At 41.8% G+C, this 23,450-nt stretch overlaps 1 protein-coding gene and 1 long non-coding RNA gene across 5 annotated transcripts in view; one reads left to right on the top strand and one right to left on the bottom strand.

Annotated features, from left to right (window-relative positions):
* Window positions 1-1,591: 1,591 nt before the first annotated feature.
* On the bottom strand, window positions 1,592-5,613 carry LOC123035484. The gene is made up of 3 exons (XR_006416964.1): window positions 5,362-5,613; window positions 4,677-4,763; window positions 1,592-1,658 (listed from the first exon to the last, which is right to left on the bottom strand). It is a non-coding gene; the product is annotated as an uncharacterized LOC123035484 (long non-coding RNA).
* Window positions 5,614-5,824: 211 nt separating this feature from the next.
* Window positions 5,825-23,450, top strand: part of MYH10 (myosin heavy chain 10) — a 97,393-nt gene continuing 79,767 nt past the window's right edge. For 2 of the 4 annotated variants that reach the window (XM_044453705.1, XM_044453706.1), the window contains exon 1: window positions 10,982-11,354. In XM_044453705.1, coding sequence (XP_044309640.1) covers window positions 11,007-11,354 — 348 coding nt within the window. In that variant the 5' untranslated portion in view covers window positions 10,982-11,006. Of the gene's footprint in view, window positions 5,892-5,992; window positions 6,109-10,981; window positions 11,355-23,450 lie in introns of those variants that run through there. The other 2 variants (XM_044453708.1, XM_044453707.1) reach the window with 2 other exon arrangements.

The following is a 23,450-nucleotide window of genomic DNA, read 5'->3' on the forward strand; positions in this document are numbered from 1 at the left end:
AAGATAAATAGGTACAGGACAATCTCTCTTTTTTATTGCTCACCGAGACCTAGACACAGTGAACAGAACTTGATTAAGTCATTGCTAACACAGCACTCTTTTGGGCAATGTAAGCACAGTGCATGCAGGATTTTGCATATGAATCGATATCTTCTGAGTTTATGGGCAGTGTTTTCAGCACCCCAGAAAGCAAACTTTCACAAGTCATAGCCGCTACTTAGCCTAAAGCATTTAAGACAAACTGGACCGCTCATGCTTTTTTAAGCCATTTATCTCCAACATATTCCCCGTCAAGCAGCTTCAAATTTAGCTGTAAACCAAAGGAATTTTGCTAGTGGCCTCCTTGGTCTGCATGACAGCCGTCAGTACTGAGTATGATGAGAAAAAAAGGGCTGTGTTCACACATAATGACAAGCCATGGCAGGAATGTGTGAGCCCCAAGAAGAATGGTGAAGTGTGGCACGTGTGGCTTACCTGAAATCCCCATAGAGAATCATTGCTCTGTTCTAAAGTTTCCACATTTCATCATTGCTCTTTGTTGTGTGTGAATTCAGTTACAATGTTTTTCTGTAGTTTCTCCATTTCTGTCATGGGGTTTGGAGGCAAAAGCAGCCGCAACAAGCACTCAGACCTCTGTTTTGCGCCGTGCTGCTTTGCCTATCAGGAAGCCCCTCTGTCCACGCACTGGCTTCCTGATGCCCAGTTGCAGCTCTGGAACACCAGTGGCACCAGGGCATCTCCGGCACCAGGGACCTTGGCGATAGGCCCGCTCGGCACTTGTGTCTGGTCGCCGGACTTTGCTGGAGCAGAGCTCTTAATGCCTGTGCACGCGCTCAACTTGCGAAGGCAGCTTTGCCCAAGAGGAGCACATTGGCTGTGTGTGGGTGTAGGTCTCCCGCTCTATCGCCTCCTTCCCTGTCACTCTGATCTCGTCCCTAGAACTCCTGGGGACTCTCAGCATGCCCTGCTGTCTCCCCGCACAACTAACATTCCTTCTGTCTAGCCAGAGAACTTCCCCAGTAGATGCCCACATGTGGTCCCACCCCTGCAGGATGCACTCCCATCTTCCCTGGCACAGGTGCACATGCAGGGGCCTCTTTGCACCTGAACGCAGGAAGAGGCAGCCCTTGCAGCATGTGTGTGTACAGTGGAAACACGTGCAGCAAGGAAGTAGGGGGGGTGTGGTGGCGGGGAGGTACTTGCGCATGGACACCAGGCGGAGCAGCAGCAGAGGGCATCCCTGCAGTGCTCCCCTAAAGCAACCATGCCACTCTGGTGAATAACCAGGGCTTCACAGAGCAGCAGGAGAGGAGAACAAGGCAGCAAGCTGAGAACAGGGCCAGGGGATCATGTGGCCCAAGAGGGGAGAGGCGGGTGGGGCAAGCAGGAGTGATGCACAATGGATTGATCCCCAGTCACAGGGGCCTGCTGGGATATATGCCGCCATTTGGAGGGAAGCTGGTTACCTGTGGAAACTACTTATGAGTGATTACTCATGAGTGTGTGAATACAGGATGCAAGGTAAGAAAGCTAATTCTGTGCTATTGCCCACCTTTATGTGCTAACAGCACCAAGGTATATACAGTTGGGAAATGGAAAGGTTCTTCTCTGGCTTGCTTCTGCATGAACCTCGTTACTCATAGCTGCTGCAAGACAATCTGTTGTTGGAGACAGAGAAGCAAATAGGCCTCCTTCAACAAACCAAAGTGCACAGCACTAAAGGCTCAAGAAGCTGCTTTTCACCTGAGGCAGAAAACCCCCAAAGTGACTCTCCCCTTCTCCTGGCAGTAAAAATACAATAAATATTCAGGAAACCATTTGTAGCTCCTTCATGGAACTCGCAATCAGCTGCTTTAGGTAGCTGCCTCACTCTGCCTAATGGTAAGGCTGGCCCCCATTGCTCCATTTAGGACTGGAAATAATATGATCAGCCATTGCCTGTCTGCTTCAGTCTTGCTCTTTCCTGGAAGCTGATCCAGCTGGCTTCCATTCCAATTGGAGATAGCAGAAAACTCCCGAAGTCAACGTTATATAACAAAAAGCTTATCATAAAAATGGAAAAATAAAGCCCTTGCCTTACCTTTTTTTTCCTTTTAAGCATGCTTAATTTTATAAAACCTCTCTTTCCCCCCCAAGGATTGTTAGTTTTCACCTCTCAACCCAAAAGCAGTATCACTTTGTATCAGTGGGATAGACAGTTCAGACATAATATGTATGCAAAACCCCTGGAAGATTAGGTCTCAAAGATGAATCAAACTAATTCTAATATTTTGTATATCATCACTACCACCACCACAATTATAGCATTCCTTTCTTCCTCTTGCAAGGAACCCAAGGGGATTCCCAAACTTTTTCTCCCCATTTTATCCGCACTGCAACAATCCTGTGAGACAGTCTAGACTGAGAGTCTGTGACCTGCCCAGTCACTCAGTGAGCCTCATGGCTGAATGGGGACTAGAACCTGGATCTCCTAGTCCATCGCTTTATATTCCACCCTCACTTTTTACTGGTTTACTCCAGATGTTCTAAGCAACTCCCAGGATTCCCCTCAAGCATTTGTAATGGAGATGGATGCTGATGGGCATTGTAGTTCAAATAATTTGGAGAGCTACTTAAGAGTACTCAAAGTGCTTCATGCATATTTTCTTGCTGCAATTTTCACAACCTTGCAAGGTAGGTCATTTTTATCATCTGTATATTGTGAATAGGAATGTGAGTCTGACCAAGGAGAGACTCTGTCATAACCTCACTAGAGTATCTTAAATGATTCTCAGACTTACATTCCCACCAACAATGCGGAGATAAAAGAGGGCCTTCCTTCTTTGCAGCTCAGTCATGGGCAAAACAATGGTGCAACTGTGGGCCTCTGGGAGGCATGTTAGGGCAGCAATGGGGTTCAGGATGCTGTATATCATCTGCCACTTGAAATATAATACATGATGATGATATCCAATACAACCATCCAAACCACAAACCACTTAATTGAAAAGCTTGCTGGCTTGGATGCACCAGGCATGCTCGATTTCAAAACATTTATGCCCCTGGAGCATCTTGTGAACATAACAAGAGCCATCCTGCAGCATAAATGCCACCCTGCCAGTAGGTCTTACTCTCTGCCAGTGCAGTGGCCCCTCCATCAGCTCAATTCCAGCTGCAGAACTGCATCTTTACATCTCATATATGTTTGCTTAGAAATCAGCCTCACGGTGTTCCGAGTAAATATATTTAAGATTGCAGATTTAACAACTGGAACACACTAGATCTCAAACAGTAAACTTAGGTAGCTATTAAGTCTTACTCCATCTTTTTTGTTCAGCATTCCTCCTCTGCTTTTCCCATTGCTAATTTCCTGTGATTTCTCCAGGGGCTAGTGCTTTAGCAAGAGAGGAATAGTTCCAGATTTAAACACATGGAACTGGGCTGACAAAAATGGACCTGTCACTTCCTTCTTCCCACAGCAGCCCCTTGAATCCCCAGCCCCACAAAAAATGCTACACAGAAGGTCAAGGATCCTGCTAAATGGGACAGCTTTGGAACAGCAGATGTCCCAAAAATTGGGCTGAGGCACCATCTGTGAGCAGAACCCTTCTGTCCATGGAAGGCAGAACCTGAATCAAACCCAGAAAATTTAAAGCCCAAATGAACAGAGGTCGTTGAGGCCCCATCGGTGCGGGTGTTCAAGGACAGGCTGGACGTCCACATCGTGGGCATGTCGTGAGTGGAGCCAGCTGGTGCTGGAGGTCAGACTAGATGGCCCGGGAGGTCCCTTCTGACTCGCTCTGTTTCTATGTTTCTAACAGTAACAGAGCTGTTTGTTCCACTCCCCAAATCAGCCCCTGCATTTGATAACATCACCAAGAAACCCAAGTGATATTGAATCAAATTCCTTCTTTAGTTTTTATCTTTTGTTTTTGCATTGGAAACCATAAACCACTGCAAGTGACTTGGCAGAACTGAGTATATAAGGAAACTAAGTATATAAAGAATGTTGTTCTATAGCAGGAAAACACACCTCCAAACTATAAACAGCTCTCCTCCTTCTAAAAGATGTTTACAAATGCAACTTACAATACCCTGAATTATCCCACTCTCATTCAACAATGAAAGAAAACCCAGTCTTAATTTAATTCATTCAAGTTAACTAGATGGGTAGGACTCTGTGTGTCCTGCAGTTCTATGTAATTGTTTAAGTGCAGGATTTTGTTCAGGATGTAAAATTCAGTCTCCTGACATTCTCATCTTCAATCTATGTTTCTAGTCAACATATTTGCAAAGATAGTGGCCTGATGACAGCCCAGAAAAGTCATCAGGAAAAGGAATGGGGTGGGAATTTAGTAGAATTTTCAAGCACTGGGGCTTCAGTATCTTATTGTTCTTTGCCTCTTCTCTTGACAAGTGTTCACAAGATATATTATGAGCATAACCATATATATACATCTTTATAATAAAGTCACAAAATTCAGATTTTTTCAATGAAGAATTTGTGACTGTGTGCATTTTTTTTAGTCCAGTACACATACAGTCATGCTAATGGGTATCATCTGATCAGATCCAATTAGGCTGTGACCTCTCACAGCAAGCTCTAGTCCTCTCCAAGCAGGCATACATATAAACCAACCACACTACTGCTTCACTGAAATCAAAATATGATCACTAGGGTTTAAAAAGACACATACTCTCTCACAGAGTTTGGTATCTGCATCGGTTCTGAAATTCTTTAAAGGACAGTAGCAGCTCCTAAACAATACAGTCTGCAGAACATCCTGCAAAATAGCAAGAGATGCATTGAAATAAATAATAGTTGTGCTACAATTGAAATAGCTATGTCCAGTTACAGGGCAATGTATATTATGCACATATGTGACTTATGTGACCTGGCAGAGGAGGAGTACATTTGTGAGGGACTATGCTGGAGTGGAGGCCATTAGTCAAGAGATTAGAGGTGCTCCTTTCAAGGCAGGACAACTTTATGTGCAAATGTGCACAGGTCATCAAGCTCGGGGATGGGGAAGATGGTTATATTATTTGCACTGGCAGCCAAAGGTAAAGGGTAGTTTTCCAAGATGAAGAGGGTGGTATTTTAAGACATGTAAATCAGCGTTAGGAAGCAGCACATCACACACACTTGGCCGTGGCCGTGAGGATGCTCAGTGCAGAGAGCATGCGAAGTGGGGCTCCGTAAGCAGAAATAAGCATAAAGGTGTGGTCAATGCAGGCTGTTGGCTGGCTGCAGCGCCACGGCCCCTATGTGGTTGGTGGTGGGCACGCTGCATGCAGCAAACCACGGAGGCCTTGATCGGGGCTATTCGCACGCAGAGCTACATGCAGCTTCAGGCGATGCGCGGCGGAAAAGCCTCCTACCCATCACAGTCGTCGGCGTTCTCATTATGCCAGCATGCAAGAGAGGGCGGGTGCCCTGCTGCAGCTCCACCGACGGTGCAAGTGGGCGGGGTGCTACATGCGACTCAAGTACCGACCAGAAGGAACGTCGACATTGTTTCTCCTCGGCTATACCGAGCAAGCCTTCTGCTATCCCGGCCACCACACCCGACCTCACGTGCCGTGATCCCCGTCTGGGGTAGCGTGGCTGAACCCGCTGAGGAATGCACCGAAAAGAGCGACTGGGGGAAAAGGGCTACTGCAGATGCGAACCCTACATTCGCTATATCCCGCCTCCCTCGATGTGCGCCAGTGACGAGCATAAGAGGTCCGCCATTGAAAGCAACCTTTCCTCTTGATAAGCAGGGCCAGCCAGCCAATAGACGCTTTCCCCTGGACGGCGGAGAGGGCGGGGAAGGTATTTCAGCGGAGAAGCTTGAGGAGGTTGCTATGAGCTTGGCTTGGGTGGGCCTGCCCGGAGGCCAATAGACAGTGAGGGAGGACGTGGATGGGTGAGTGAGTCGGCCAGTGGGAGGCTCGGTGGCTTTCTTTGGTGGGGGGGCGGGACAAGCCAGGAGGTGGGGAGTGCTCGGTGTGGCGCTAAAGGCGCCGCGAGCGGGGGCGGGGCGGCTATAGCGCGGAGTCGGTTCGAACGCGCGCCGGGCTGAGGGACGGCTCCGCATAGCGGACCAGCGTCGCAGCTGAGCGGAGGGCGCGCGCCGCGTACAGGTGGGGTGCGTGAGGGGGGGGAGGGAGGAGGGGAGGCGTAGGCTGCAGCCCGCGCTCGGTGTTGTTCCCCCCGGTCCCCACAGTTTCCCGCCTCGTCTGGGCCAGCGGTGGGAGGGCGTCTAAAAGTAGTCGTGTCCCCGCTAGTGCGGTTGTCTTCCTTGACCCGGTCGCCGCCTGCCTCTGCCTTTCTTTTCCCCGCATATTCGGACCCTTCCCGCCGCCCGCCCGCCCGCGCCCGTTCTCTCTGGGAGTGTTGTGTGAGGCGCATGAGATGAACGACCCTCTTCCCTTCCCGGAGCGGTGGTGGAGACGGCTGCAATGGCTCTTCCTTCATGCTCCCCCTCCCCCGCCGTCCTTCGATAGGCGGCAATGCATATATCAAAAAGGGCTGTCTGCTGTGGGGCCGGGTCGTAGAGAAACGCACGTGTCCCTTTGTTTAAGGGGGTGGGGTGGGATTGCCGGATGGGGTAGGGGCGGTTGAAGTGAGGAGATGTTCACCTTCGTGGTGTGTGTGGGAATGGTGTGCACTTCTTCGTGGTATTACGAGGATTAGGGTCGGAGGTTCTGGTGCCTTCGCCTCCAAAGCTCTTTTTGTGTGGTAGTGGGGCGTCCTCCTCCCATGTAGGTTAGACGGTCCCTTCCTCATAATTTCTGCCCCATGGAGGTCTTAGTACACGTCCATGGATGGCGTTTGTAACCTCTGCTCTCTCCTTTGGTGAGGATAGGAGGTTGTAGCACAGCCCTCTTGTCGTTAGCTGGTTCCAAACTTGGAGCTTGCTTCAATTATTTCTGAAAAAAAATCTGGCCTGTTCACCTCAAAGGATGAAAGCAGTTTAATCTGTTAGGCCAGTATCATTGCTCTGTCTTACATGCGAGATGCTACAGATGTATGAAAGATGTTCTGTGTCCTTGAAAAGGCAGCAAGGAACAGCCCCCTTCTGGCTCCCCCCATTGATACATTTGTACTTTCCTTGTTCCAGTCACTTTTGTTTGAAGTTGTAAATGAGAGGGGCAGTCCAATAATGGAATGACTTTTTCTCCTTAATTGAGAGAAATGGCTGGTGATATTTTGTCACACACTGGAATAGAATCTTTGTCATAAATAGAAAATAAGAATGACAAATTAACCAGGTAGTCCAGTGAGAAGCAAAAAGGGGATATGATTATTTGTGCTTTTCTGGACGGTATCAGTGATTTCTTTCTTGTTTGTATCAGAAGATGCATTCAGGAATGTGTGGCTTCTAAGTTGATTACCAGGCAGCCCTGGGACACTTGGAATTGTTTTTGACTTTTATGTTCCCAGTTAACAAGGAGGAAAAAGAAATAGCTACTGTATTTTATTATAAATAGTAAATTATGCAAAACAACTGTACATATGGGGTTCCACTATTAGAATGCTGCTGTAGATGCATTATTTGCTGTTTCAAAGGTGCCATCTTGGTTTAGCTTATAGCAGTTTGCTTATAGCTTTATATAGAGGGTAAATTGTTCTTGCTTTAGGTTTTGCTTATTTTAGTTCTGCATTCAGCTGGAGCAGCCTCTCCAATGCTCCTTTCGCTCTGTGGTTCCTGTTTTATGAGCAGTTTTTCCTGAACCACTGTGCAGTCTTGACTGTGCTTACTTGTAGTTGGTTCTTGGTCTAAATGATGTGAATTCAACTGGTCTGCAGCAAGTGAAGCAAGCTACTTCAAGGCCCTCTGGTGGATTGAATGTCTTCATGCTTGCTTTGTATTTGTTAAGCTTTTGTGACTTAACAGACCAAAATGCTGTCAGTATGGACACTAGTAATATACTTCACTGAATGCTCACTTGAAGGAGGGTGATCTGAATGAATTCAGTTTAAATGCACCATTCTTAATATTTTCTATATAGAATGGTTTTTGGGCCTCCTTAGAAATGGGTGTTAAAGATTTTTACATTTTGTTGATTTTAAGGGGTGAGGGGCTTAGGATAAGTTTAATGGTGTGGATAAAATCCATTCCAGCATGATGAGTAACTTATATATAGTAACCAGCTAGTATTGGTTCTGCATCTCCGTCTGTTTCTGCCCAAAACAGCATAGACATCTCCAGAAATATTGGAAGAGGGCAGCCCATCTTGCAGCTATTCTGCATGTTAAGAGTGCAGAATCTTATGGTGAGATGAATCTTATGGCGAGCAACTTCTGATACACAAAATTACTCTTTTTTCAAGTATCTATAGTCAGATGTATCTTGCATAGCGGGAATTATCTTCCCAGTTAAACTTGGATGGCATTTTTGGACAGTGGGTTGACTGTAGCAGTTAAGCAATACATGGAAGACATGAAGCATTATTTCTATTGTACTACTTACTGTTAGGTAGTACTATTGGGTAATGTACTACTTACTGTTAAATGGAGTACTTTACCAGATGTTGTAAGGGCTGTAAAACTGACTAGCTGCTAGTTGATAAAAGAAAACTTGGTTCAACTTTAGAGCACTATAATTTCAGGTAACTAGTAGCATAGCACAAAACTTGACTTCAGCTTGCATGGGCTTGGAAGTTTCACAATATCCTGGGTAACATGTCATGACAATCCATGGGTTGCTTGCTTTATAACTGAAACAACAAGTGCACTATATTCTAAATGCTTGCCACTTACATTTTGAATTGGCTTTATTCAACCCAGGAATGCTGTGTTCCTTGATTATTTGATGTGATGTCCAAACCCAGAACTCCTGGTGATTTAGGGTTAATCCAAAGTTTAACTCAACTACAATCAATGGGTGACTGTTGGACTAAACTACAACAAGCCAGACCTGGAAGCAACAAGAGTATGGGGGCATAGGTGTATCTTGGCTATTGAAGAAAGTATGCTCTTCCATTAAAACAAATGTAATTGATTTTATGCTTCATAAGCCCATGCTGCTTAATGGTGAAGTTTTATGACTCAGATTGCTTTCTTAATGTTGGAATATATAAGTACTATGAATACTTTAAATATTTCTTTGACGTTTACTTTTTCAAAAATATTACATATTCTATTATAGTTTGATATTCTTTTGTTTGTACACTGCACTATTGTAGACATCAAAGTTCATCTTGAAGTCACATTAACTAAAATGCATTATAAGTCACCACTGTTCAAGTGTCATGCATAAGTTATGCTGTTTGCTTTGGCTGTTTCAAGGCTTATGACTAAACAGATCTGAGGATGGGAGTTTTATTTGAGTCTTGAAGTTTAAGTGGGGGTGAGACTTAAGGATATTTCTGTATTAAAAGGATTGAGGAGGTAAAGTCACCACGTAAATCAAGCATTTCATGGCTGAAAAGGAAAGCAACTAGGATGAGAGGACCTCTTTTCTAAGTTGGTGCACTGCCTCAATCTAAAATCTGTAGACTATGAGGTTAGTTTGCTGCAAGAAATTATAGAACATTTGCTTATCATTTCTTTCCCATCCTGCTCAGGTCAGAGCTTTAGATGGAGGAGTTGCAAGCAAACTGGAGAAAGGCTAGGAGATTTCAGAGAATGGAATTAATATGTAACAAGATAAGGTCCCAGACAATAGGAGGACAGATTGATAAACATCAGTGATGTGGGGTAGAACACTTCCAAAAATGGGAAATTTTCTGATGATATGCAGCAGGACCCCTGTATCCACATGGATTCTTTCCAAGCCTCCCAGTGAATGCCTGAAAACATGGATAACAGCAAACACTATAGTGTGTTCATATACTATTTCCTTCACATTTTCCTTCAGTCTTACATACAATTCTTTTCTTATTAAAACTTGCTTTTTCAAGAAGCAGTTTGCTACTTCTCTTTTGGCCAAGGTGAACCCAGTTAAGTGGTAACTGAGCCAGGCAGATACAGGTGTCCTGCTGTGTTTTCTATGGAAAAATTGTCATGCCAGCTATTTATGGAAAAATTTCCATGCCAGTGTTTATCCATGGTTGTCTGGGCTGTCATACTGTAATTGATCATGTTAGATGGGCTAAATTTAGGATACAAACCACTATAAGTTGTTATTCTAAGGCAAACATTGACAAACCATAGTGCTCAGTTGCCGATGCAGGAACTAAAAAATAAGGTATGATAACGGCTTCCTGTGTACAATGTAGCTGGCTCCTGGCTGTGTCTGGACCAGATTTATATTCTGGCTTTCTCTGGGTATATATTCTGAAAACTGTGTATTCTTTCAGGTCTATATATTTTTGTTATGTATAAACAAACTACCAAAGGCAATATAGGCTATTGTCTTTAATTTTTACAAATATTTTAATAAAATAGTTTTTGCATAAAGCCTTCAATGTGTCTGAATATAACTTTTAAACTATATTGTGTGGTTAATTTCCTCCTAAGCAGATGATTTAGTTCAAATATTTTGCAGCTATTGGGAAAATATATTTTGCAGCTATAGATTCAGTGTATTTCTAGCATGCATAAAATTGACATGAAATGCGTTTTAGTTCTGTTTGCTAAATATGAGATATTTAGTATGTTTATTGAGGATGAATGTGTGTTGGGAGTAAAAATGAGTCAAGCAAGCCATGCAGAGCATTGGAAAAATTTCCAGCTCTACTGGTACATATAGAAGCATCTCCATGCTTCCTACCTAGGAGCTTTATATCATCTTTCAGGGAATGTTTTTGTCCTTCAATTTTTCTTGAGCCAGAATGGCAGAACTGTTTTCTGACTTTTCTAGCAGGTCCTTGTTGGTGGCTCTTTCATGACTCGGTCTGTCTTTCAAAGTTGTTATCCTTAAAGAAGTTTCATAAACTGATCTGTGTGTTTATGGGTAGCTCTTGAGAATATGAGAGTCTGGCAAAACACACTTTCCTTGTCTTTAAGAGGCCAAACATTTCGTGGTTACTAGTAATTGACAAATCAATCTCTTTTCATTTTTACTAGGTTACATTTGTTGGATATTTCCATTATGATGGCACAGCGGACAGTACTGGAGGACCCTGAGAGATATCTCTTTGTGGACAGGGCAGTAATCTACAACCCTGCTACACAGGCTGACTGGACTGCTAAAAAATTGGTGTGGATTCCTTCAGAACGTCATGGCTTTGAAGCAGCCAGCATCAAAGAGGAGAGGGGAGATGAAGTTTTGGTTGAACTGGCTGAAAATGGAAAGAAAGCGGTTGTAAACAAAGATGATATTCAGAAGATGAATCCTCCCAAATTTTCTAAAGTGGAAGACATGGCAGAATTAACATGCTTAAATGAAGCTTCTGTTCTGCATAATTTGAAGGACCGATACTATTCTGGGCTCATTTATGTAAGTATGTAGCAGCCTACAAAACTATCTTGTTGGCTGAAATGTGTACGAAGCATCTTTTTGACTTTTGTTAAAAATGTTATTTTAATATCTGTATCAATAACCAATAACCAATCTTTGTTTTTGTAAGCATTGTTTTCTTGTCAGTTTAACTATAGTGTTTGGATTCTGAACATCACTTTCTTGGATCTTTTTCTGCCAGCTTGGTACATTAGATTACCAAGAAGTGCTAACATGACTTGAGGATGTTGCAGAACTTGATGTAAGCACTTTAGTACTTCCACAAGCTCCTTTTTAAAGTTGTTGATGATAATATATTTGCTTGGAATCTTTTCTGGACAGAATTCCACTTTGTTTTTAATACTTTTACCACTTCAATTGTTTCTGGTTACTAAGCCAGGGATCCCCATTCTTTTTGGATGTATCGGCACATTTAAGATACTGCTTTTGGCCCCACTGCAAAATGTCTAGTCCAGGGGTCCTCAAACTTTTCCACCAGGGGGCCAGATGAAAGGTGCTGGGCTGGGGCCAGAAAGGTGGTGCTGGCAATGTGCCCAGGCTGGCGCGGGGACGGGGCTTGTGCATGTGGGCAAGTGCGTTGAGGTGGGGGAGGGTGCGAGGCGATGCGATGCGCAGGCTGGGGCAGCCACGTGCCACAAGGCAGGCGCACGAGGCAGTGGCTTGCTCGCTTGGAGATCATTTCCTCCAGGTGAGCAAACCGCTGCCTCCCTGTGCACAGGGCAAGGTGGGCAGCGGCAGGTGCGCCCATGGGTGTGGGCACGCGGCGGGTCCAAATGGGCATGGCAGGCTGGAGCTGGCCCCTGGGCCATAGTTTGAGGACCCATGGTCTAGTCAGTCACTGCTTTGGCATCTACAGATCTTAGCATGAGTTTTATTCTGCAAAACTTGTCTCATATCTGTTGGACACTGCAGTTTTTCTTTAAGGGATTGTCTAATTTGTTTTGGCAATGCCTGGTAGCACTCTCTTATGGGAGGAGCATATTACACAGAAAAAGACTATTCAAGTACAAATTTAATATTCACTGACATGTGCTCATTTAAATTATTTACCTTCATCAAAATTAACAAATGGAGGGGAAAATATATTGATATCTAAAAGACTGATATTAGAAACCTGTAAGGGTAAACACCTTTAATAATGCAATGGATTATTATGGTGCTTTTAGTAGCTGAATAGGTAGCATATAGATGCCACCTTCAGATGGATACTTAGATATTTAGTCTGCTTTTATTGAAACCAATGCAGATAGTTCTTAGACATTGTATGCACTTCATAAAATTCATGTAAGTATCTATATTTCGAGTCCTGCAGACCCCATGTTGGGGACCCTATCCAGGTGGCGCTGAAGGTTTCTATGCTCCCTATGTGCCTTAGACTATATCATTTAGATTATTGATTATACAAGTAAAGGTGCAACTAACACGCTGGCAACACAGCTTTATCTGTGGTTTCTAAACCAGAGTATACAGTCAGAATGTTTATTTGGTGTTAGGAGAGGGTGGGAAATTGAATATAACTGTGTCAGCTGAAGTAACTCTCTTTAAGATGTGAATTGTGCTGGTTGGCAGATCTGTGATCTTTCGGAGGTAGGGACTCTAACCATAGATTGGTCTTAGTTTTTCCCTTTAATCAAATCTTGATGCATTTATGCATCCTTAGTCATGCTTAGAAGACTCAGTTGAAAGTGACTTCCACTAATTCCATCTGATGATTTATTTGTAGCTTTTGCTGTTGGATAAGGAATTTTTAGTCATTGTTCAGATCATCAGTGTAGAGCAGGACACTTCAGTGTTTTCTGTTTGGAGGTGCCCATAAAGATGAATGTTTCCAGAAGCACAGGGAATGGTTGAGACAAGGCTTTGGTGGCAGGAAGTGTGTTACATCTGTGCTTCAACATCTGCACTTGGGTGGTATGTGTTCTGTTTACTTGTTTTAACATAATAGCCTGGTTGAGATGTAACTGTCTCCATAGAATAAATCATGGCTTATAGGATCTTCAATATGTGTTATGTCCATATGTTCCCCTCTTAGTTTACTCATGTGCTGTAATAGAAAGCTTTTGTAATTGGTTAAATCAGTTTCATATCAGATATAAACCAGTAAATTGTACTTTACTCTCTGAACACAACCCAAGAGCTGATCCTGGCCTGCAGTCAGACTACACCATACTTTGTTAGTTTCAATGTAATGGGGAGCTGAGGATTAACAAGCTACAGAACATTTTATTTTATTAAGAGAAACAGAAAGAGAAGAGGAAGCATATTGGGCAACAGTCATCCTCAAAGATTGAGGTAGTATCTTAACTGCACCATCAAGTTCTAAAACATCTCCCCTAAATTTTATCTCAGAGATAAATAGTATGCTATTTTACTGATCCTCTCTTGCACTGTGTTCAGGAATTTCAGTTCTTTGGTGTTTCCTCCTTCTGGAAACAGGCCAAAATGGGCATCTTTCAGATGCACCAAGTTCAACCTGACCTCCAGAAACCTCCAGGGGTTAGACTCTGAATATATGTGAGTGTGCTTACATTTGATTTTTTTGTGCCTGTTACTTTTCTCAAACTTTTGGAATGCTCCTGGAAAATGCAAATACATAAACGCTGTATAGTTCTAATTCGACATAAATACCCCGTACATAATTGCTAGAAACTTTGCTGTAACTAAATAATTAAAAGGAAAGTTGAAATGAAATTTTAGTCTGTCTAAAAACAAATAAAACTGGAATCAAAGTTTAATAAAATGCAGGTGATTTAATACAGCTGAGTGAATATGTAGATGTTTTGCATCTGCAGATGGTTCTTGATTCAGTTCTTGATCCCCAAGATCTAGGTCAATTCGATTTAAATTTAGGTCTGTTTGAAATGGAATACCCTGGTGATGTAGAAATTCATAGCCCAAAACAAAATAATTGTGGTACATGTTGCATTCTGTGCTGGGCACCTTTGCTGTTGTATATTGCCTGTCATTTATTTGTATTTTTAAAGCTACTGCCCGCACTTAAAGTCTATAGTGGTCGAACTGTAATCAGAGAAATTCTTGGGTGTTTCATTTGTAGTTCCACTCTTGTCATGCCCGCTACCAAATTTATATTCATAATAAGGCTGTTTGCAAATCATGGTGGCATTTAGTGGCGATTCCTGGATTAATTAATATTAATAAATAATCCAAATATTTTATAATTAATCAGCCTTACAGTTAATTCTATGATTTACAGAAATTCACATTATGTGCAAGCTACTTTTGTTTTCTGTAAAGACTTTGATTGGTTCAAGCAGAAACTGTCATTATGACATGTGAACCTGGATCTTTGGGTTGTTTTAAGGCTAAACAGTCCGATGTTAACAACACACCATGGGCTTACACTTAAATAGCCCATCAGTTTGAGCTTGTGCTTAAGCTGATGGGCGGGGGTTGCTTTTTTGTTTTTTACAGAAAAGGGAAGTGGCTTACAGGTGCCGCACAGCCCTATTAATTGTCAGTTAAATAAATCATCACTTGCAACTATGGCATGTGAATCAGTTCATTGTTCTTGTTGTTAAGAGTTTGGGTCAACTTGATGCTCTTTGCTTTTATAGTTGTTTGCTAGCTTTTGTGCACTAGAAATTTAAGAGCTTAAATCCTTATTGGTATTGGTCTGTTGCAGTTAAATTGCTATTTCTTAAATTGCTATGACTTATTTAAAATCAGTGTTTTGGAAATAAGTATACTGGCAATCTTCAGTAATCCCCAACCTACTTAAATAGTTTTCATGTCACTGTTTCATCTCTTATGCAGCCATATCTGCATAAACAATAGCTGAAAGGTTTAAGTGCCCACTCCCCATGCTGTAGGTACACAGTGGGCTGCATTCGTACAATACGACAAGTAACCCTGTGTAGTTACCACAGTTCATGATCTACCTGACAAACTATCAAGTGGTTTCTGCTTTAATTTAATTTCCATTTTCCCTGCTCAGTCCTCCTACCTTTGGCATGTATTCAGTCAGCTACTGCATCAGCTACCTGCATTCAGTTTCAAGGTGCATCACTCCCTGGCTATTTTGCCTCTCTCTTCTTCACTGGTCCATGCGTAGAGGCTGGGTGGCTGGAACAGCTCCTGCAATTGCAACTCTTTCCAGAGGACTCTGTGGTAGGTACAGATAAGAAGGATTGGAACCACAATCTTGGGTCCAGACATGACAAACCATGGTGGTATAGAAAAACCATTGTTCTTATCATGGTTTCTAAAGACCATGATGAAATACTATGGCTGTCAGACAACATGACCAACAATTGTAAACCCCCCCCCCCCACCCAACTTGGCCACATGGCTTGCAGTTTTCTCTAACTCAGCCAGTGTCTTCTATCTTCTGCTCAAATTCCCGCTCATTGATCCATTCAGATATACATGTTGAGCAAGAAACAAGCTCCTGGCTTTCACTAATATTTAAGGTCGAATACATGCATTGCATGTAAAAGATCCTAAGTTCAGTTCCCCATGGCTCTTCTTTAAAAAAAAAATCTTAGTTACATGGATTCTTGAAGAGCTGCTGCCAGTCAGATACTACCAGGTTAGATGGATCAAAGGGTTTGAGCTAGTAAAAGGCTGCTTCATGTGTTTTTAATGTGAAAAATAAACAAACCTTTAATTATATTGAATCCTCTCCTCTACAGAGTTACACATTCTGACAGTAAGCAAAATAAATTTCATAGCAAGTAGATTGAAAATTTAACTTTGTTAGTCTACTTCAGTCTATTGTGACTTCTTACCACACCTTTCCTTGTGCAAGTGAAATAGTGATTTGCAAACTAGAAGTGAATACCTCTCAATTTCTTGTCTTGGAAAGATTTTTAAAAAATCTTTTCATGTTTTACAGGTTGTTGATTATATTTGTAATAATTTGGCTTCTCCAACCATATGGCTTCCAAAGTATGAAAAACTTGCCTGTACTGGCACTAAGACATTGGTGCTTTTCTGACACTACAGCTAGCTTTCTTTTTCAGTGTCTTTATGAAGGCTTTATTGCCCCCTTTGTGTTCTTTCTGCTGTTGTAGCTGCTAGTAGGATGTAACTTAAAAACTGTAGGGCTTGATAGTTGACTCTATAAGCCTGTGTGGCCTTTTTCCCTTCTTATTACCGTGTTTCCCTGAAAATTAGACCGGGTCTTAGATTAATTTTTGCTGCAAAAGACGCACTAGGGCTTATTTTCAGGTGATGTCTTATTTTTTCATGTACAACAATCTTCATTTATTCATGTACAAAAATATGCATTTACTCAAATACAGTCACATCACCTTCTTCTGGAACATCGTCATAACTCTCCAAACCCCAAATTGTGTTGCAACAGACTTAGTAAATGCATCCGTCTGGCTGATGATCTTAACTGGGGCTTATTTTGGGGGTAGGGCTTATATTATGAGCATCCTGAAAAATCATGCTAGGGCTTATTTTCCAGTTAGGGCTTATTTTCAGGGAAACAGGGTAGCTGATCAGATTTCAAGGAACACTCTCAGGTATATGGATTATTGTTAGTTACATATAGTATCGGGCTAGAGCTTTGTGCTTGGTGGCAGGCCTAACTTCTAGGCACCTGAATCTCTGCAGAAGCAATGGTGTGAGAGGGTAGCTTGTAGTGGAGGAGAAGCAGCAAGCACAAGGAGAGGTGGAGACATGATGCCCGTGTTTCCCCTTGTCAAGCTTCTGGATATATGTTTGCTTTATCAGAGGACAGCTGTAGGGGAAAGCAGGCCACCTCAGTCTAGGGAGAGGTAAACCCCCTGCCTTTTGTTCTCTGCTGCAAATTGTCCCTTATCTTGCCACTTTGCAGCTCTTTGACGGAATCATTAGTGTTTGCATAGGTCAACTGCTGAATGTATTGTTCTATCTTTTTGGAAAAATCTGGACAACTTAGGAAGTCTTGCTGTGATACTATTGCTCTTGCATTTGTCATAATGATAATTTGTCATAACTCATCTTGCTAAGTCACTAGAACTGGGCCAAATATGAAATATTGCAAATGTGTGCATTCTGTGTATCGCATTGTGTCCATCAGCTGTTAAGTTTAGATTTTTGCTAGTGAGCTGGAAATATTGGGTGGCTCTCCGATCCTGTCACTGGTGATGTGTCTCTTTCATGTGCACGCTATAAACTACAGAGAATATAGATGTGTCTGAGGAGGTATGTCTCCTTTCCTGATTGGTAGGCCGAACTCTGGCCTATGGACTCTGTCTCCAGCAAGGAGTTTAGGTTAATGCAAAGTCTCGTTTCACCTCATGTGCACTTCAGTACACCAATAGCAGCACATGTCTCCAGGACATGTGAAGGAAGGATTTGAGTAGGTGGAAATTATTATTTATCAAGTTGTGAGCTGAAGTTTCACACATTGCTATAGCTGAAGTCATACAAGATAGGAAGCAAGACCCTGCCATTCTTCAGTCCTTTGGGCATGCTGAAGAATCAGAGTAGGATCGGGCTTATTTTCATGGGATATAAGTACCTTTGCAAAAGTACCTACTAACGGCTCCAAGCTCTGACACTCTGACATACAAATAGGGTAGATTTGATTTAAATCATGAATTAAATTGCTAGTCAGTAAAACTCAATTTAAATCATGGTTTTCTATGTAATTTGCATGCATGCCTGCTTTACCTGTAGGCAAAGGAACTTCATTAAAATATTCCCACACTTGTGTCTCTTCCAGGGCCTGTTGCTATTATAGGAATAAATAAAATTGATAAACCTCAAGGTATACATGAGAAGATCCAAAGACTTGTGGAGTATTCTGCTCAAAAGGTTTCACTTTTGTTTTTACTGCTTGCCCCTCCCTCCTCACACTTAGGTTCTTGGGCAGATCTATTCCACTCCCAACAGTCTTCTATTCATTAATTTTTTTTTTGAAACTTAGCTCTTAAGAGGTAAATGGTTGATTCTGTGTGCACAGATTTCAAAGGAACAATGAGATTTAGGTCTTTTTCTTAACTCTGTATATTTTATAAAACTTTGCTGTGAAGAAGAGGCATGTGTTCTCTGCAGGGACAAATTTACAATTTTGAGAACTGTTAAACCAAGCATCTGTGGTAATATCTTCTAGATAGAAAAACTGCCCAATAATCTTACAGAAACTTCTGGAAGAGCATGACATTGTGAACAGATGAATGGAATTCATTTACCAAAAATGTAAACATTGCCTGATGCTACATAATTAAAAACCTGAAATCCTTATTTCATGGTGAATAACTTTTGGACTATAATGTATCTTAAATAAACATCCTATCTTTAGATGTATTTTCCCTCAAAGAGCATTCTATTTAAAAACAATTTAAATAAAATCCATTTTTTAATTTTCATTTTTGAAAAAACATTGATTTTTATGCCTTCCTGCATGCAGTGGAGGAATCTAGTAGTGACTTCAAGTAATGGCTGTAGGGTTGGGATGAATTTATCCCTCCACGCATTCATAGTGCCCTCTTGTGCTCAGCCCAGTCTTCCAGAACTAGCTAAGTTGAGAAGACTTGTGGAGTCCAATTTGTGCAGCTGGCGACCTCCTTTCACATCAGCTGCAGCTGCCCAAGAGGTGGCTGTAGCTGGTGCAGAAGACCACTTGCAAAATGGTTGACATGGCTGCTTTCCTGACAAGCCCTCCCCACGTGCAGCCTTCATTTGAGTGACTGCTCCTGGTGCAAGTGAGAGACGCTGTCTGCACAATGCATGGGGCTCAATTGCTTGTGAGTGCACTGTAAATACCTGGCAGTCTCATCAGGAACTTGGATGCTGGGCTGTCACAGAGTGGAACTGAGTCAGGGAAGTTGAACCTAGGGAATCCAATTGATTGCCAGCCCTAGGTGGGTTCCTCACCCCCCCCCATCGAATAGTAAGCCAGAAGAAAACAGGAGAAATTCCACATAAAACATTATCTCATTGTTCCTGAAAATACCTCTTCAGTGTGACTTCTCTGGGAACATTCAATTGCTACTCATTCCTCTTAAATTCTTAGAAGTAAGCTCATGTGCTACCCTGAAAGTAAGCTTATAAAGGCTTTCAGTGCTTTCAAAAGGCATTAGAAGCATTCCAGAAACATTCCAGAAGATGGTGCTGGGGGATTGTTGCTTTGCACCATGGCAGATATGCTATGGAGTACCACAAGTCTCCATTTTATCCCCCATGCTATTTAACATTTACATGAAAGCACAGGGAGAGGTTATCTGGAGGTATGGGCTGAAGTGTTGTCAATATGTTGATGACACTAATCTCTACCTCTCCTTTTCATCTAATACAGGTGAGGCAGTAACTGCTCTGAATCAGTGTCTGGGCAGGGTGATGGACTGGATGAGGGCCAATAAATTGAGACTCAATTGAGATAAGACAGAGATACTGTTGGTGGATGGATCCTCTGTCCAATGGGTGAAATTCAACCTCCTCTGGATGCAGTCAAAACCGGGTTCATAGTTTGTGGGTGCTCCTAGATCCAGAATTGTCTCTGGAAGCCCAAAGTGTAGGCAAGGTGGTTGCAGAGCACCTTGTATCAACTTTGGCTGATCCATCAACTGTGTCATTACCAGGGCAGGCAGGGACTAGCAACAGTGACCCATGCTCTGCTGACCGCTTGTTTGAACTAAAGCGCTTGAGAAACTTCAGTTGGTGCAAACTGGTCCATTGGTGCTGTAGTGGTGAAGAGCACGGGACTGGGACTCGGGCAATCTCGGTTCTAGTTCCCACTCAGTCATGGACCTAGCTGCATGACTTTGGACCAGTCAGACTCTTAGCCTGACCTAACTCACAGGGTGGTTGTTGTGGGGATAAGATTGAGAGCAGGAGGAAAATGATGTAAGCTGCTTTGAGTTCTTTGTAAGAAAAAAGTTGGGACAGAAATCCAATAAATAAATAATAAAATAGGGCAGCGAGGTTGCTAATTGGGAACTGGAGGGAAGAGCGCATCACCCTCGCTTCCATCATCTACATTGGTTACCATTTGAAGTCCGAGTCTGATTTAAAGTTTTAACATTAACGTTTAAAGCCCTAAATGGTTTAGGACCAGGATATCTGAAGGGATGCCTCCTTCCATATATGCCTTCTCATGCTCCAAGATCATCATTGTAGGTCCTTCTCTGAGAGCCCTTCTAAAAGATGGAGGAGGAGGGTGGCCACAATGGGAAGGGATTTTTCAGTTGTGGCACCTCATTTATGGAACCAGCTCCCCAAAGAAGTGTACCTGGCTCCAACTCTTTATTATTTTCAGCACTAGGCAAAACCCTTTTTATTTTCTCAATATTTTATATCTAGGTTTTATAGTGTGTATAAATTTATGTAGATTTTACATGTTTTATCTTGAATTGCTGGTTGTCCCTGACTTGATTTGTTGTTGATGCTTGTTATGGATTATGTGTGAGGTATTTTTGGTTTTATTTTTGGGATTATACTTTAAATGTTGTCTTTGAATGTTATCTAAATTTTGGTTTTTTTTGTAGTTTTAATGTATTGTAAACCATTTCAGAGAGCCGTTTGGCTAATGAACAGTATAAATACTATAAATTTTGAAATGGAATTTGACATTTAAATTGTAATGAAAAAGTCTGTTTAGCATATAAAATTGTTTTTGGAAGATGAGTTATAGTACAAATATAACAACATATTTGTTTGCAGAGAATCACAAAATCCTGTTACATAAAAAGTATTATTTTTGAATAAGGAATCAAAATGAGATTTGTCTTGCATTATATTTATACAAAGAGTTTATATGGGATAATGATTTTGTTTCTCTTAAGGTGCTAGGAGTGGGAAGATGGAGAAGTGACGATGAATACTGAATATATTTAGGAGGAAATGAGTATAAAATTATTTTTGTGATCAGTGGCCACCTTGAGCCTCTGTAGGACTGCTAGAACTTGCTTTTAAAAAGGGCATTGATTCTGTGCCAACTTCAGATTATCTGAAAATTAATTACTTTGTAGAAGTGTACATATACTAAACTTAATTGCAGCTCAGCTAGGTTAGATGTGCATGATGTATATGGATTTTGTAATGACATTACAGTTAAGATGATGATGTCTTCCTGCCTACATAAGGTGCAGTTGAAAACTGCACAAAATTCAAGTAACTGATTGTTTGCTTTTCCTGCAGAACAGGTCATAGGCCTTATTGTTCAAAGAGAGCTAGGAATGCTGGAATGTACTCTCAACAAGGTCCCCCCCCCCTTTATCTCTCTCAAGTGATACTGTGATAAATTATACAAAAGTTTCCTTCAGGGTGCTAACAGTGACCTTCCTGAATGCTTCCAGATGCTTTTTGGGCTTTAAAGCACAGTATGTAAACTTCAAATTAGTAAACAATAAGCTGTCTAGTAGTGCAATAGTATTTCGCTACAATTTCAGGAAGCAGCAGCTAAGATGATGGTCCTAAATCTTACAAAAGAGTTTAATCCTGAAGAAGGAAGAATATATGCTGCAAGTAAGAAAGCTCCTGTAGGTTAACATTGAGGATTATATACTGCTAGTACTACATGCATACACAGGTATATACAGTATGTGTATGTAACACATGAGAAGCAGAATTTAAAAAATCGTGTTTGGGATTCTGAGAATGTATCTGTTTTAAGCTTAAAATCTGGTTAAGATACCAACTTCTGTTCCAGAATTCTTTGCAAGACATCTGTCATGATAATGTGTACTTAATGCAACTAGTTTTGATTTCAGTGGGCCTTGTATAGGAATAACAAAATCCAGCCTGCTGAAGGAGTGTAGCATTAAAATGTATGATGGTTTTAATAATTTCAAACCCTGGAACTTGTCTCCATACTTCTTCACCTCTTTCTAGCCTAGTGGTCCACACTTTGACATCCACAGTCCCCTTGATACTCTTTGGCATAGGTCCCCGCCTTGGTACCCATGGGCATCCAATTTTTTTTCTGTTATTTAGTTTATGTAAATGGAATTACATAAAATATGTATAACTTTCTAGCAATTATATCTGGACTTCACCAAGTGTACCAAATAAGTATTATTTTGAAAGCAGAAACTGTCACCCATTCCTTAATCCATTGTATTATAGGAAGTGAATGTTTATATTTCCAGCATCGTACCATCAGTCTTTTAGCTGTCAAAATGGTAGAGAATCCATTTTTATCTTTTTGTTAATATCCATGAGCAAGGTAAATTATTTAAAAGAACATGTCCATCTATGAATATTAAAGTCTGTTCTAGTATCAAATTTAGGTGTGTAATAACCTCCTCCCAAAAGAAGGAGGTGGCTAAGAGTGTGGACTGGGACTCAGATCTGGGTCTGTCCCTGCTCTACCATGGAGCCAACTGTGCGTGATTTTTGGGCCAATACAGACTTTCAGCCCAGCCTACCGCACAGCACGGTTGTTGTGAGAATAAGACTGGAAGGAGGAGGACAGTTATGTAAGCCACCTTGAATTCCTTGGAAGGAAAAAGTTGGGATGATGATAATAAAATATTAATAATATGGCCAAAACATATGTCTTAGCTGTATGTATTATCCCTCAAGCAGTTAACCAAATTCAACAATGTTAATTAAGAGACATTGCAATGTTACATAGACAGGAAACAAACATTTTTGCTGAATAGGTCACGGCTTAAAATCTTTAAGAAAAGCATGTGGATACCAAAGGAACGTCACTTATCAGGCAGTTTGTGGTGCTGTGGACAGAAGTTTCTCAAATTTCCAGATTTGCTCACAAGTCCATAAAGGTTGAAGTTGAATGGCTGTAAACTGTGTATTGTATCTATTTGTTCTGCACCATTTATTTATTATTATTATTATTATTATTGTTGTTGTTGTTGTTGTTGTTGTTGTTGTTGATTTATATCCTGCCTTTTTCCTACAAAGGGCTCAAGGCAGCTTACATTATCTCTCCTCCTCCATCTTATCCCCACAACAACAACCCTGTGAGGTAGGTTGGGCTGAGAGACTGTGACTGGCCCAAAGTCACCCAGTTGGCTCCATGGCCGAGCGGGGACCCGAACCCAGATCCTCTGAGTCCCATTCCCATGCTCTTAACCACTACACCACACTGGCATACATACTAACTTTCTGACTATCACAGCAAGCAAATCTGATATTCTTTTCATTGATACAAGA

This window comes from Varanus komodoensis, unplaced genomic scaffold (genome assembly GCF_004798865.1).
Source record: "Varanus komodoensis strain SLA01 unplaced genomic scaffold, ASM479886v1 scaffold7_1, whole genome shotgun sequence".
Taxonomy (NCBI): Eukaryota; Metazoa; Chordata; class Lepidosauria; order Squamata; family Varanidae; genus Varanus; species Varanus komodoensis.